Genomic DNA, 16733 nt, shown 5'->3' on the forward strand with positions numbered 1-16733 from the left:
CTGAAAGCTGCCATTGCAATTTATTGCATAGCTGCTGTATTCATATATTACAATGTATTACAATTATATTACAGTAAGAATGTGTCTTCTCCTGTGTTCATTTTTGGATTGTATTCAGCTAAGACACTGCTAGCAGTGTTTAAACTAACTTGTTTGTTTTCTTATCAGCTACTATTGTAATATCTTCCTCAAGTTCAGCAATGGTGCTAAGCTTCCCACTGAAGAAGAAAGTGCTGTGTTTAACTGTTTAAATGCTGTTCTGCTACCAGTGTTTTTATCTTGTAGTACCTTTTTGCTGTAAATAGTCTTTTAGAGCAAAGAGGAAATACTGAATTTCATACCACTTAAAATACATAGTTCTATCTATTTTGTTTTCAAAAAGCACAACTAAAATCTAGTTATAAAAAACTCACACAGCACTAGTTGGACTAGATCTCTCTCATACCTCCCAACATTATTTGACCAGAAAGAGGAACACCATAATATATGCCCCGGCCACACCCCAGTCACGCCCTGATATCCCTAATCACACATACAACAAAGAATTCATGGGCAATTTCATTTCATAGCTTTGCAGGCCAAGATTGGCTCATGGGCCGGAGTTTGACATGTATGCATTAGCACAATGTGTATGGGGTCACCCCTATGTTCAGGGCAATAGGACTGCACCACAAACCCTGACTCCTGTTATTGGCCACCCAACCAGGTACAGAGATTACCCAAAGAGTCCCCATGCTCACCAGTAGTGAAGACACTGCTCTGAAATGGAGAAAAAAGACTGTATTGCCCTTCCATTTCCCACACATGTGCCTGCACATGGGACAGTGTGTGCCAGCTCTTTTCTGACTGGTCAACCCAGTCCAGCTGACCTTTGTTTAAAGGGCATGGTGGACATTATGGATAAAATTTGTATTCAATATCAGACTTAAATGTGGATTTCCTAATGGGAAAATACATTCTCTAACACATTAGTGTGAACAAAAAGGCAAAACTAATTAACTTATTTAAGCTATAGTTAGCCCTACTTGTAAGAACAGTCAGATGGATCATACCTTTGAGAAGTATAATGATGATCCTGATGAAATTATCCCACATCCTTGTTCAGGTTTTACAATCTCTCCTCCAACCACCTCTTGCCAGTTTGTTTCCAAACCATTCAGTCCTTCAAAGTCAGACATTACAGTTGAAGGAAGTGGATTTTGAGGTAGACACTGAGAACCCTGGTAGCCAGAATCACACCTGCAATTATGTATAGTAAGTAACAATGCAATGATATATATATATATATATATATATATATATATATATATATATATATATATTTATATATATTAAAAGTCGCACAGGAGTATTAAGCCGCAAAGATAAGCCAAGATAAACTTGTACGGAGCATTATATGGAAGGATACAGATATTTGATAACTTTCTTTGAAACCATCAAATCAGAAATCAATAAAGACAGCCCCCCCCCCCCCCCCCCCCAAAGGAAAGACCAGTTTACCTAACTAGAGATGGTCATGAAAAACACAACTATTTGTGTGAAATTGAAACAAGTGTATTTTTATCAGTGGTTCTCATATCTTTGGTCTGAGGATTACTTCAAGCCAAGACCCTGATTCAATAAAAAAAAATTCTTGAATTGTCTCAAGTTCTTGCATCTTATCAATAAAATACTTTTCAACCATGTGTGAACAAACAAGTACTCAGTATTAGGGATGAACAAGCCTACTTTAGGAGTCCACCAAGTTACCAATTTTAGTGAGGTCTCAAACCACACATCTGCTATGTGTATTATTGGATGTCCTGCGTGTACAGTGTTTTGAACTTCTCATGTATCTATTCTTCCTATTATTTGTTTTGTACTATGTACAGTGCTATGGAAGATGTTGGCGATATATATATAAATAAATACAGACTTACCAAATATATGTAGTATAAGAGCCAATAGTTTTAAAATACATTGAAAATATGTTTTTGATAAAGTCTAATACTACATTAAAGTGATATGAACAACCAAAATTGTATCAGATATAGTGTATGGCCAGCCTAAATATCAGGGCCACATGTTAAATAAAATTCTCACTTCCTTACAGCGGGTATGCTGAATTATCTTGAATAAATAGATGAATAAACTCTGAAAAGTTCTCACACCCACGTTACTTCTCATGGATGTGGACCGTCTAGTGCATACCCGTGATGACCCATTAGTGGCAAGGCAAACAGATCATAAATCTGAATCCCTGAAAATAAACAAATGGTGCCAATAACCTCCATTTCCCCAAGCATATTTGGTGGTACAGGTTAGGTAGGGACTTAACACTAATTAGACCGTCACCCAACATAATTTAAAATAACTAATTAAAATTTCCAGATTCTAGGACAGTGCTAATTGTTAATAAAGGTGGCCACACTTAATAGAACCAAATTGCTAGAACCGAATTGTTAGAGCCTTCAATATATTCAAAACAATGATTTCTTGAAAACCTGAAGAAAAAGTTTCTTTTGATTAAAAAAAAAAACATAAGTGGCCACATTTAGGCTGAGCAGTTCACAGTTTAGTTTGCTAGTTATTGTCTTCATTTTCTCATCTTAATGTGAAAAAAACTCATTTAAACATTAAAATGTGTTGTTTTTTTCCCCCAAGTATCAGCAAAGCAGAGTAGATGTCATGCCTTTACCTGCATATACCGTGGTCGCACCAGCCATGCCCACTGCACATGTTTGGACATTGTTGTCCTATGTAAATATTGTCCAAAGCCCACTCATCTTCTGTTGTATAATATCTCTGGCTCCAACGAAAGCGGGTTGCACTAGACCTTCAGATAAAAAGTGAATTTTATGAATAATAATAAATAATAAAACAAAGAATGTCATATTTTTAACAGCAGCTGTTATAATAGGTGTGCACAAGACTGTTGCCACAAGTTTCTTAGCACCATTTAGTGCATCAGGCCCGATGTGGAAAAATAATCAGAATATACAGTATGTCTAAAATGAAATAAATACAATTTTTCCTTAATGGATTACATTGAAACGGATGACCCTTTGTAGCTGGGGGCTACAAGAATGGGGTCTACTGAACATGGGATTGAGATGGCTTCTGCACATAGCAGAAAATTGCTGCTGTCGGTGGCGTATCTACAAGGGTACAGGCATGGCTTGTGCCATGCCTGCCATGGGTGCCATGCCTTCCATGCCACCACGCTACTGCTCCGCTCTTTCTCCCCTCCCAGTGCTGCTTCGCCCATCTGCCCGCCCGACACCCACCTCCCACAACTGCCCCGCCACTGTCTGACTCGCGTCTCCTCCAACGTCTTTTTTTTTGCGCCATACTCATTACTCCTCACTCTTATGACAACGTTAGCACACTCTCATATGTGCACACACATCCTGCCCAAGCAGCATGTCCCAGCCTGCAACCAAACCCAGGCACCCTGCACCCAGCACCATGCCCCAGCCTGCACCCTGCCCTTGCCAGCCTGCACCATGTCCCAGCACCCAATGATGTCACTTCCACATTTGGAGTACAGCGGGCCCGGGTAGTTTGTGCGCTCTCTCTGTCGTGCTGATCTGAGGTCTATCTGTATTACGCCGGAGGGTATGCGGCACAGGCAGCGGCGGCGGCAGCAACACCGAGATACAGCAGGCACGGCTGAAATGAGGATCAGGTCTGTAATGGCACCCATCCCCAGCCACCCTGCCCCATCCTGCCCAAGCAGCATGTCCCAACCACCCTGTCCCAGCCTGCACTCTGCCCCAGCCACCCTGCGCCATTTCCCAGTCTGCACCCCTCCCCTGTCTGCACCCTGTCTCAGCCTGCGCAAGCACCCTGTCCCAGCCTACATCCAGACTGCATCCTGCCCCAGTCACCCAGCACCCTCTTCCCTGCCCTAGCCTGCACCAAGCCACGTTGCAACCTTTCCCAGCCTGCACCCTGCCCCATCCTGCACAAGCATCCTGTCCCAGCCTACACTTTGCCCTAGCCACCCTGCACCCACACCCAGCACCATGCCCCAGCCTGCAACCCTGCCCTGGCCAGCCTGCACCATGCCCCAGCACCCTGTCCCAGCCCCAGCCACCATCCTGCACCAAGTATGCCCCCTACCCCATCCTGCCCCAGCCCCAGGCTCAGCCTGCACCGTGCCCCAGCCACCCTGCCCCAGCCTGCACCCAGCCATCCTGCATCCTTTCCCAGCTTGCACCCATCCCATCCTACTCAAGAACCCTGTCCCAGCCACCCTGTAAGTACTATGTCCCAGCCTGCACCCTGCCCCAGCTACCCTGCACCCAGACCCGCACCGTGCCCCTGCCTGCACCCAGCCCCAGCCATCCACCATCTTGACGCACCTGCCTATTTAATTTGTTAATTGGCCTGGAGAGACAGTAGGGGTCTAGTTGACTCTAGCCTCCCTTCAACACAGTTGCTTAAAGTGAACCTCCAAAATAAATATCTACTCAGCAGCACTGAAAAGGCTTGGTATTTCTTTAACAGGTTTACAGCATCAGAACTTTGTTTTTCATACCCAGGCCTAATTTTTAGCTGCTTAGAAGCTAAGCTCCGCCCCATCAAAGAAAATTGCCCGGACATTTTTCCCCTGATGCTGTGCAAAGCATGATGGGATTTCTGATGTTGTTTTTCTCGTTGCCTAGCAACTGGGAAAGGTGATCAGGACACAGGACAGTTGGAACTGTGTCTCATGCTCCCTGTCACCTCCTTTCAACCAAAAAGTTGTCTGCCCTCATGAAATCACAAACATTTGCCTGTTCTTTTAAAACAGGGTGGGTAAGAGATTATATTACCTATCTATTTTAATTAACATAACAAATGTAACTTAATGACAGTATGTTTGTTTAGGCTGAAGTTTCTCTTTAATTGTAGTATCTAGGGACAGCACATTTGTACTATCACGGTAGTGCAGCTTGCAGATTAACCACTTGAGGACCGCAGTGTTAAACCCCCCTAGTGACCAGGCCAGCTTTAGTAAAATAGGCCACTGCATCTTTATGGCAGAGCTGCAGGGCCGTACAAAACAGAGCACAAGTGATTCCCCCCTCCTTTTCTCCTCACCAACAGAGCTCTCTGTTGGTGGGGTATGATCGCCCCCCAGATGTTTTTTTTTTATAAATATTTCTTTATTTTTTTATAATAAATACTGTTTTTTTTTATTATCTCCCCTCCCTCCCTCCCCATAGCCGGCCAATCATGGCGATCGGCTGTCATAGGCTTCTGCCTATGAGAGCCAATCGCTCTCTAATGTCCCAGGGGGACAGCCGTATCACACGGCTGTCCCCAACGGCTGATCGCAGCGCTGTACTTCCCTATTAGACGGCGTCTAAGTCGCCCGAGCGGCGATCGCCGCTCGGAGACTGAAGGTGGGGCGGAGCTCTGCCCCTCGAGCAGGAGATGTGCGAGCGCCAGGTACTTCCTGGCAGTCCGTCCCTGTTCATGGCTCTGACTGAAAACGATTGAATGGAAGCTGAGAGAGTGTGGCATGTCCCATCCACTCCACGCTCCCTGAGAGTCAGCACTCCAGCATGGCTGTGTACTGCACCTGCAACTGGGAGCGTTCTGGCAATGCATACTTCAGAAGCTTCACTGAACACTTCCGGCAGCGACTGTTGTGCACAGGCGGGTGGATGAGCTCACATACAGGGAGAGTGGAGTGGACAAAGCACTCTACACTCACTCACCTTCACTTAGAGCCATGAAGGGGGGGGGGGGGGAGTAAAACAGTGCCAGGGACATGAGCCCTTCCAAACAGAGGGACCTTTTAGTATTTGCACTCCAGGACACACATTGGCAAAGAAGGGGCGATGTGCATGATATCCTCTTCTGATCTGTGGGGGAAAAGTCGTCTGCATATTATCTGTGGGGTGGGGCATAATATATGCATTTGATTTGTGGGGGACCGCCTGCAACTAGTACAGAATGTTGCTGCCAGATTACTAACAAACCAGCCTCGCCACTGTCACATTACACCGTTTCATCACTCACTGCACTGGCTACCTGTAAAATGGAGAATACTCTTTAAAACTCCCTACCACACCCAGACAGCCCCCTCCCTGGAGCTATTCAAATCCAGACTGAAAAGCCACGTGTTTATCCTGGCATTTGCAGACTTATAGAATTCTTCCTCTGTACCACAATTTACCAATCATCGAATTACTGGTCTGAGCCATGCTTATGCGCTTTGAGAGATAAGCGCTTTACAAATGTTATTTTGTTGTTATTGTAGTTATCTGCATTTGATCTGTGAGGGACATGTTATCTGCATTTCATGTGTGTGTGTGAGCATGTATGTATGGGGGGGGGGAGCATAGATTGTCACCCAATGAGCAGGTGGGGGGGGGGGGTGGGGCACAGGTTTTTTTGCCTGGAGTGACAAAAAGGCTAGAAGCGCCCCTGGCTGTACCTGATCAGGTACAGCCTACCACTAACCATAGCCATAAGCTGCAATCAGTGGCGCATATGAACAGCTTGTGGCCAAAGCTACTGCAGCAATCCCATTATCAAAAATCTCTAATTATTTTAAAGAACCACTTTTGCAAAAAAAAAAAAAAAATAAGGAAAATTTAAAATACATGAAAACACATAAATAAAGTACATTTCTCCCAGAGTAAAATGTGTTATAAATTACTTTTCTCCTATGTTGCTGTTACTTAGAGTAGGTAGTGGAAATCTGACAGAACTGACAGGTTTTGGACTACCCCATCTCCTCTTGAGGTATTCTTAGGGTTTTTGTAATTTACCAGTCCAACTGCCAGAATCGTGTGCAAACATGTGGGGGCTGGGGGGAATGCACCTTTGTATAGATACTTTCCAGGGAGTGCTTTTATAAAGCATAAACTAACTACTGTAAGTAGCAGCAACATAGAAGAGAAGTAATTTATAGCTCATTTTACTCTGAGAGTACTTCTCATTAAATTTTACATTTTTTAGCGATAATGGTTCTTTAAGTTCCATTAAAGCTATTGCCTCAGAAGGAAAACTTTAGAGAACCTTTACTGAAGATAGAGTGATTGTTACAATTTTTGTTTTTTGCAGTTAGAAATATAAAGTACAAACAAAATGCTCATATAGTAAACGCAAACCCAACCAGTACAACCGTACCAAGTCTTTTGTGGTAGAGGCAATGTGATCCTTCTCCAGTGAGTGAACTCGCTTGAGTGATAAATGCTTGCTGAGGTAAACTCTTGGCAGCTGGGCATGCTTGGTAAACATTCCTATGAAGAATATTTAAAACAATGAATGTGATAAAGATCATTATTTTTATGTTGACTGGTATTATTAGATACACTGAAAATAATGTAGAATGAGAGTGCAATATTTATTTTGAAATATACAATTATTTGAATAAAGGAACTATTATCTTGATATAATGGCTACTGCTAATGACTTAATTTATATACCAAAAACCACATTTACACCACACGTCATGCCCTTCTATTCTGGTGACTCAAGCCTTGTACACATGCATGAGGAATGTCACTAGCGAGAGATTGTTACTCGATACGTCGGGTGACAGTGCAAGTCACACCACACCAATATCCTAAGACCTCTATCTATCTTGATTACAGAGCTTGAACCGCACATATAGGGAGTTTATCAGCAAAAGTAAGCAGACATATAGGTATTTATGGCATCAGGATGGCTACTGATATTCCTTTGCAACCCATGGCAAAACTAGAGATAAGTTTACCCAAATGGCGCAGTGGAGCTAATAAGCAAACAAAGAAAAACAAAATTTAATTCACAAGCTTGGCACCATAGACTTCACTGAAACAAGCTGGTATGATGATCTAGTCAGAATTAAGGTACAATTTGACAATACCAATGGAATTCTGGCAAAATCTGAAACAATTTCAACCATCTCTACTATTACACAGCTGTGGTTAACAAGAACATCTGGCAATTCAGTGCTATACATTTTGCAGAGCAGTGTGTGTCATTGATAATTCCTTGAATTCTTCAGTGGTCACAATGTTCCACACACTGGATTTGAGGACAGTAAATTTACAGCTCATAACCAATACTATATACTCAGGGCCGGATTTACCATAAGGCACACTAGGCACGTGCCTATAGGCGCCTATTTGTGCAAGGGGCGGGTTTTAAATAGTCCCCTTCTTAGTTAAAAACCTAAAAATGTGTTCCCCGTTACAGCGCCGCTTGCCCCGCCCACTTACGTCACGATCCGGCGGCTGCAACTACAGTGACAGCCAGGCTGAGGGCGGCTAGTCACTCACTCACAGTCTGTCCCTTTCTTCCCGCCCCCGCTGTATTCATGCCTGCACGCAGCGCTGCAACTTGCTAGTGAGCAGCAGCTGCATGCATAGGCACTCATGGGGAGCGGGCAGCGTGCATGTCAGCCTCTCCTGCCGCTATCTGCTGGGCTAGGACTGGGAGAAACTGTGGGTGGCCAGGGCTGAGCAGACTTCCCTTACCTCCAGTGAAATCAGCCTGCCTGTGCTAAGAGAGTTAGTGACAACTCGAACGGAGGTAGGCAAAAATCTCCGCTCTGCCCCCCTTTCCTGTTCACAACAGCCAGAGCCAGCCAGCCAGCCCGCATGTGTAATTGGAGTGACACTAAGACAAGGGGGGCAGACGAAGCAGCCGTGTCAGCCCTGTCCTGTATAGGCTGCAGCTCCACCCCCTGTGTGTATGATGTTGGGACTTGAGGGCCACGCTGAATCTGATCTTTCCCCTATAATCTGTGACACGAGGGGGAAGGGGTCAGGCTGGGGGCTGCAGATTAGAGATGGGAAGTTCGGATCTTTTCAATGATCCGGATGATTCGAATCGGATCATTGAAAAGATCCGGATCTTTGATCCGAATCTCGAATCATTTGAATACGGAAGCATTTCAAGGGTGAAATGACTAGCAGGACAGGAGAAGGGGAGGGGGGTGGACACGCAGAGAAGGGGAGAAGATGGACAGAGGGCAGGGAGTGGACAGAGAAGGGAGGAGGGACGAGCAGAGAGCAGAAATGCTTGCACACAATACCCACATGCTGCAATCATATGCTTTACATACATTTCACCTATATGCTCATCTGTGTACTTTGCATGTAAACTTCCCACAGTGAAAGAAAGCATTCCCCAAAGTAAAGTGCAGTTGTTTAGGAGGATCATATTACGCTGCAATTACAGTGCCTGCAAAGTTACTGAGCTGTGCTGAGCCAAAAGCTTCCAATGTGTTCACTGTGCACAACTACGGAACAGACAGCCTATAATGAGCAGCACGTTATAGCCAGTATGTGTGCTCTACACATATCTGGCAGTGGCACCCATGTCCCCGATCTCTCATCTACCTGTCTCCCTGCAAGGCTGCCTCCCCTCCAACAGAGCGATCCATCTCAGCTCTGCTTCCAGGACCCCGCTGCCCGCTGAGGGGGCGTGATGCTCCTGGCCCCGCCCCTTTTGCGATCCGAATCACTCATTTTGATGATTCGGATGATTCGACTCACAAAATAGATTTGGATCAAAGATCCGAATCGTTCATGATCCGGACAACACTACTGCAGATGCATAGCCTTCTCCTCTGATTGATTCCTGCTGCTTGGCTCCAGCCTGACAAGAGTGTCACCTGGCTGCAACATTTGAATGGTACTTTTCCTACTGTTAGCTAGATGATTGAATGGGGGAGTGAAGGTTTTGTTTTATGTGTGTGCATGAGAAATGGTATGGGGGAGCATGTTTTCAGTGAGTGTGATCTGTGTGTGTGAGAGTGGTCTATGAAGTGATCTGTGTGTGTACGTGTGTTAGTGTGTGTGTGTGTAAGTGTGTTTGTGTGTGTGTGTGTGATCTCTGTATGTTAGTGAGGGTGTGATCTTTGTGTGTGTGTGTGATCTCTGTATGTTAGTGAGCGTGTGATCTTTGTGTGTGTGTGATCTCTGTATGTTAGTGAGCGTGTGATCTTTGTGTGTGTGTGATCTCTGTATGTTAGTGAGCGTGTGATCTTTGTGTGTGTGTGATCTCTGTATGTTAGTGAGCGTGTGATCTTTGTGTGTGTGTGATCTCAGTATGTTAGTGAGAGTGTGATCTTTGTGTGTGCGTGATCTCAGTATGTTAGTGAGAGTGTGATCTTTGTGTGTGTGTGATCTCTGTATGTTAGTGAGAGTGTGATCTTTGTGTGTGTGTGATCTCTGTATGTTAGTGAGCGTGTGATCTTTGTGTGTGTGTGATCTCTGTATGTTAGTGAGCGTGTGATCTTTGTGTGTGTGTGATCTCAGTATGTTAGTGAGAGTGTGATCTTTGTGTGTGTGTGATATCTGTATGTTAGCGAGCGTGTGATCTCTGTGTGTTTGTGTGCGTGATCTCTGTATGTTAGTGAGCGTGTTTGATCTCTGCGTGTTAGTGAGCGTGTGATCTCTGTGTGTTTGTGTGTGTGTGATCTCTGTATGTTAGTGAGCGTGTGTGATCTCTGCGTGTTAGTGAGCGTGTGATCTCTGTGTGTTTGTGTGTGTGTGATCTCTGTGTGTTTGTGTGTGTGTGATCTCTGTATGTTAGTGAGCGTGTGATCTCTGTGTGTTTGTGTGTGTGATCTCTGTGTGTTTGTGTGTGTGTGTGATCTTGTGTGTGTTTGACCTCTGTATGTTAGTGAGCGTGTGTGATCTCTGCGTTTGTGTGTGTGATCTCTGTGTGTGTGTGTGTGATCTTTGGTGTGTGTGTGATCTCTGTATGTTAGTGAGAGTGTGATCTTTGTGTGTGTGTGATCTCTGTATGTTAGTGAGCGTGTGTTATCTCTGCGTTTGTGTGTGTGTGATCTCATGTGTTAATGAGTGTGTGTGTGTGATCTGTTTGTGTGTGTGTAGTGTACGTAATCAAAGGGCACCTAACAATGTGGGCGCCCTGGCAAGCTGGTAGTAAAATATAGGTAAATTACCAATATTTTACTATTAAAGTGTAAAGAAGGATTGTAAAATATTGGTATTAAATACCAATATTTTACTATAGCTCCTCCTACCCCTACTTTCACACAAAACCATCCCCCCTGACGCCTAACTATCCCACACTGCACAGACACCTTACTGACACCTAATACTTACCACCCATTCCGCACAAACACCCTACCTGATGCCTAACTGCGCCCCCCCCCCCCCACACACACACCCACACAAACACCCTACCTGACCCTTAACTGCGCCCACGCCACCAATTGCCACAGAAAAAGAAAATAACGTACTTTTTCGGGCGCCACCATAGGCCCATTTAAATAGTGTAATTGAGGAGTAAATAGATCACCCAATACATATTGGGTACTGGACTGCTAGGATGCTTTTTAACAGGCACCGAGGGCGCCCACATTTCCACTCTGCTGCCATTTCAATGTCTTGCATAGTTTTATTTTGCAACAAAAGGGGGTGTGGCTTAAGGTGTGGCCTGTGCTGCATGGGCGGAGTTTAGGGCGCCAGATCTTCTGTGCCTATAGGCTCCACAGCTCTAAATCCGGCCCTGTATATACTGATCACCAAGTTCAAGGGCTCCTGGATAGCTCAGAAAGATAGCATGTGCAAACAGCTTTGTTAACACAGAACATTATATTCAGGGATTAGAGATCATGTCATGTTTGTTTTATTGAAACAGAGGGAAGTACAATTGGCAGGATTTAAAGAGACTCTGAAGTCTCTTTTTCTTACCTTATTTTGTTTAACAATCCTCTTCAGTTTTAATGCCAGAGTTAAATCGCCCCATCCCCACGGCAGAGTGATTTATTGCCTAGAAAACGACCTGCAAATTTCTACGACTTTGCAGGTCGCAGATCATGCTGCCCTGACTCGCAGGGCTTCTCTTCCTGGAGAGGCTGAGCTTTGAGCTGTAGCTCTGCCTCTCCGCAATCAATCTCTGTGGATCTCCACCTCCTCCCCGCCCCTCTCAGGGAAAGTAGATTGAGAGGGGCGGGAAGAGACGGCGATCTGCAGAGGAGGCAGAGCTACAGTGTAAAGCTCTGCCTCTTTGAGGAAGTTAAACCCTGCGAACCCAGGAGCTTTAAAGGGCTTATCTATGGTAATAAATCACTCTTCTGCCGCGGGGATGTGGCGATTTATCTCTGACATTAAAGCTGCAGAGGATTTTTAAACAAAATAAGGTAAAAAAAAAAGAGACTTCAGAGTCTCTTTAACATCAACCTTCCAAAATACATCTTGAATTAAAAGAAAAAACAAGGTAATGGCTACTTTCTTTACTTCCCTCTATTGTGTGATATTATCTGTTGCTAAAGATTAGCTGAATTTCAAAAGTTGATTGATATCCTAAATTAGGTACTTAAGGGTACCAATTCTCACTGAAAAAATGGATAGGGCAGTTAGGCCACTTTGCCATGAGCAGCTGAAGGTGGTGAATTCAATGCCAGTCAGCTGCTCATGTTCAACGGCCAGGCACTTGCTAGTGCGTAGCACAGCACGCGTGGTAGACAGGCGCTCTCCCCCCTATGATGTTGCATTCATAGACACAGTAAAGCATTACATTTAGGTATAACCCTTGAACAGCGCTCATTTCCTGTTGTGCCACCTGCATAATGAACACTAACAAAGTGTGAATGTGCCATCCTTGTTTCCATTAAATTAATAACACAGACAAGTAATAACTCGCAAGGCATCCATCTATCAGTTCCAATGACCGGTAAATTCATTCTGTCATAGTTTCAAACATGCAGGCAGATCATAAGATGCCAGTGACATAGTCAAAATACCTGCAGAGCAAACTTCATATTGTTTGGTCAACACTATTTATATTATTTTATGTATTTGTAAAAGCTTGACAACACTGCTCATCTCAAGCTTTGCTGTGGAAAACTTTTCAAAAAAGGAGATTCAATTCAAGCAATTATATTCATTCGTGTTTGAAAACATTTGTGCCTTCTTAATAATAACCTTTTTAAATACTAGCAAATGTTGCATTTAATTCTGCCTGATCTGCTTTAGACCTTTTTTTTAAAGAGATCTCTTAAACAGAAAAGTTGAAATTCATTTTTAACAGATATTTGTATGTGAATGCACTGAATAATCCATCTCTACTTATTTATTTTTTTATGTCATTGGGTTAAATTATATGCATTACTGCTACCAGAACTCACAAAGGACCATATTTCAAGGGCATGGCTTGCTACACAGAGAATAAACACAGCTCTTAGCTCTTAATGCTGCCATTTAAATATTTTCACTAATTATGCGCCACTGAAAGAGTGTGAACCATCATTAAGATGGAAGCAACATCGAGTCCTTTCTGGCTGCAAATGTTGTTTGCTGGTCAAATTGTTCTCAAAAAGTCGTTTATGTTCATTATTATCCTTTTATCTAGAAAACACCTGGTGGTGTGGCAAAAGTAATTAAGCAGCAATCTTTCTGCTCAACGTTCAGCCATAAGGGCCAATTTGAGATAATGCAAACACAATAGGACTAAATATCCCGTATTACTTGCCTCTGCAAGAAGAATCTACCAATAAAGGTTTTGCTGTAACTGTTTTTACAAGATAATCAGGAGTCGGCAAATAAAGTTAAATTCTATTGAATTATAGACAAAATATAATGCATCTATTTATTTATTCTGATATGTTTAAATCCATTTTAATTTTTAGTTTCCAGAATATACTTGGGAGTGAAAAGTAAGACAAGAACAGAAGGTTTAATTTCAGCATTGTTTTGGGAAGGAGTTAAAGCAAACCTATAGTTGGGAGGAAGGGGGAGCAATTAGACACTTACCTCAGTAGCTGGAGGCCTTTGGATGGTCTAGAGGCTTCCCAGATCCCCTTCTGGCTGCATGCTTGGCTGTGGACAAGCACAACCAGACTGGCCATGCGCAAGTAAAGTATGCGCATGGATAGTGGAATGAAGGCACTCTTGCAACGTATGTTTCTTTATGCACGTGTGCTTCTTTCTACTGGCCATGCACGCATCTTACTTGCATGTGCCCAGTCCAGATGCATTCATCCACAGTCAAAGCATGTCCAGAAGAAATCTATTTAACAAACTTTTGTCTAATAGGTTTAGATCAGGGATGTCCATACTTTTTAGGCCAATTCATGAGAGTGCTAGGCGACTGAACTAGCAAAATTAAACACAGTTTTTGCTGATTATAGAGAGGTACACTATGCCTGTGACATTCTGTTTAATGAAACATTTCCACGTGAAATAACCCATGTACCATGTGCAGAGCAGCATGTCCCTTTCAGCATGCAGGCATAGTGCTACTGGCACAGTGGCAGCTGCTATTTATCGGCTATTACTGCTGCTGGCATAGTGGCGACTGCTAATCAGTGGCTGCTACTACTACAGTGGTGGCTGATAACCTACAGGCAAGCAAAGAAGGAGACAGAAGGGTGACATAAGGTGCTCCGTGCATGCAGCACCACAGCTACGGCCTGCTGGCCACATGGAATTAACAACTGTAGTGAGCTTTGGGAGCCACCAGAAAAGGCTCGGTGGGCTGCATTTCGCCTCCTAGCCGCACTTTGGACATGCCTGATTTAGAAGGACCTTGTGCCGTAATGGTGGGCTGTACGGGGGCCCAGGAAGTCTCTGAACCATCCAGAGGATTTCAACTACTAAGGTATGTACTAACCTTATTTCCCCTGACTTCAGGTTTCCTTTAGAGCCCAACTAAACCCAGAACTGAATGAGGTACGTTCTAATAATGACAAAGATGATGAGTGAATATAACAACAAGAACAGTGAACAGTTGTAAAGTGATTTTCTTCCATTGGACTCAATGCCCAGAGAATGCTGCATTTCAGTAATTTGTGGTAGGGTATTTTTTTTCACAAGGGAAGGAGGTACATGTCAGGCTGAACAGGTACAAACTGGAGAGGAGAAGATGCCCCAAAATGAAGTATAATAATGATATAAATTATAAAATTAACTAGTTATCATCCCAGGGGCAGTATATCTACTCTCCGCAGGACTTCATCTAAAGTCCCGGGGCATTGATTTACGTACCATGCAGGGTCACCCGCTGCACACTTTCTCATCACCGCCCATTAGTACACTGATCAGTGAATAGGAACACAGTTCCCATTCACTGATCAAAGTGCCTGTGATCAATGATCACAATGAAAGGTCTTCTAATACCCCAGAATCCAACCCTTGAGACTGAACAGTTGTTCTTTCAATTTGGAGTTTACCAGTGAATTGAGCAACGAATCCGTGTCATGTGGCAAAGGTAAGGTTAGTTTGTTAACAGCCTGGCAGCATTCTATGCTAGCTGAAGATGGACCTAATTTGCAAGGCCTGTGTTGAGACATTGCAGTTATTCAGCTGTGTACTAATGAAATAATGAACTAAGCAGATTTTTGTGGAGATGATGGGCTTTATTCACTAAACTGTGCTAGCTCACAGCATGGCCACGCTAGCGTTTTTGCACAATCGCAAGTTTCCGCGCGAAAACACGTGCAAATACGCTAAAGCGGCCGTGCTATGAGTTAGCACAGTTTAGTGAATCAAGCCCGATGTGTTTGTATGTGTAAATTTGCAATTTTCCTAAGGTGAAAGTAGGAAGAATTCACAAAAACTAGAGATCTGATGATGACTGGAGTTGGAACTGTTTTACTACTAGGTTCTGACCACTAATGACAAAATCTTCAGTTTTGTTAGCAGTTAGCATTTAGTTTATGTCGCCTCTTATTTACCAACTCCTGTAGCTTGGCTAAGCAAGTATTCATGTTAGAAGTTAGGTCTATCACACCAGGTTTGAAGGTATATTTGGATGTTGTCAGTGCACCAGTGTTACATTAAGGTATGCTTTTGGATGAGTTTGCCAAGTGGTAGCATGTATATTGTGAATAGAAGCAAGACATGTTTTGTAGCAGAACTCTGTAGTGGATAAAATAGGTGCTATAATGCTCAGTGCTATAGCAAAACAAGTTTAGCTACAATGCCTCTAGTGCCCAAATTTTTCGGGTGTAGCTGGGAATTTAATACTATACCCATGGTGGTGCCCATTTGTCCAGGTGGCGATAGTGCCAAAATGACCTACTTCGGATCCACATACCTCTTTGGGTTGTCCGTTCCTCTCTTTGTTCCCTCCAGTCCCCATTATCCTGCCTAGAAAAATTAGACTTATCGCTAAAGTACAGTTTTTAGATAGGAAGAGGCAGGATTGCGGCAATGTTCTCTCCTGTCACTTTCCCATTCCCTTGTCTTCCCTGCTGGTGCACAGAGGTATATGGGTTCAACATGAACATACCTCTGTACTTACCTTAGGTAGCTTTGCCTCAGATCAGGTATTCTTTATACAAAGTTGATAGTGTCTGTATTTGTAAAATCACAAAATGACATAGTGGCACAGTGATTGCTATGCATCCATAACCCATCACATGACCATCACATCCCCTTCTCAGTCATTATAGATGGGCAGATGAATTCATTCTGACCTTTATAAGGCCAAATCAGTGTCAAAACGACCATGAATACATGTATTGTGTTCAGGTGACATCTGCCAGTGAATGGAGTGAACAATATCAAAAAAGAAAACAAAATAAAATGCATTTCCATTGAAAATATGCCACTATTTTATACGCCGCATAGTAAATAAATAGCTGTACCTGCTGTACTAGGTGCCATGTGAGTCCATGGTTGGTTGAATACTCCAGCATCACTTGATTGTCCATATGTGGCGTAAATAGCTCTCCACATCCCATCACCAAGTTAAACTGAATCATATAAGATGCTCCTATTTGCATGGACTGGGTTTCTACATAACGTGTGCTGGAAGATTGCTTTGAGTCTCCTATGAAACTG

The 16733-nt window shown here is 43.5% G+C and overlaps 1 protein-coding gene across 6 annotated transcripts in view; it reads right to left on the reverse strand.

Annotated features, from left to right (window-relative positions):
• RELN (reelin) overlaps positions 1 to 16733 on the reverse strand; it is a 736759-nt gene that overhangs the window by 222281 nt on the left and 497745 nt on the right. For all 6 annotated transcript variants that reach the window (XM_068276234.1, XM_068276231.1, XM_068276232.1 and 3 more), the window contains 4 exons: positions 16538 to 16730; positions 7111 to 7223; positions 2678 to 2815; positions 1053 to 1239 (listed from right to left, as the gene is read on the reverse strand). In XM_068276234.1, the coding sequence (XP_068132335.1) occupies positions 1053 to 1239; positions 2678 to 2815; positions 7111 to 7223; positions 16538 to 16730 (631 nt within the window). The remainder of the gene's footprint in view (positions 1 to 1052; positions 1240 to 2677; positions 2816 to 7110; positions 7224 to 16537; positions 16731 to 16733) is intronic.

Source organism: Hyperolius riggenbachi, chromosome 3, assembly GCF_040937935.1.
Source record: "Hyperolius riggenbachi isolate aHypRig1 chromosome 3, aHypRig1.pri, whole genome shotgun sequence".
Taxonomy (NCBI): Eukaryota; Metazoa; Chordata; class Amphibia; order Anura; family Hyperoliidae; genus Hyperolius; species Hyperolius riggenbachi.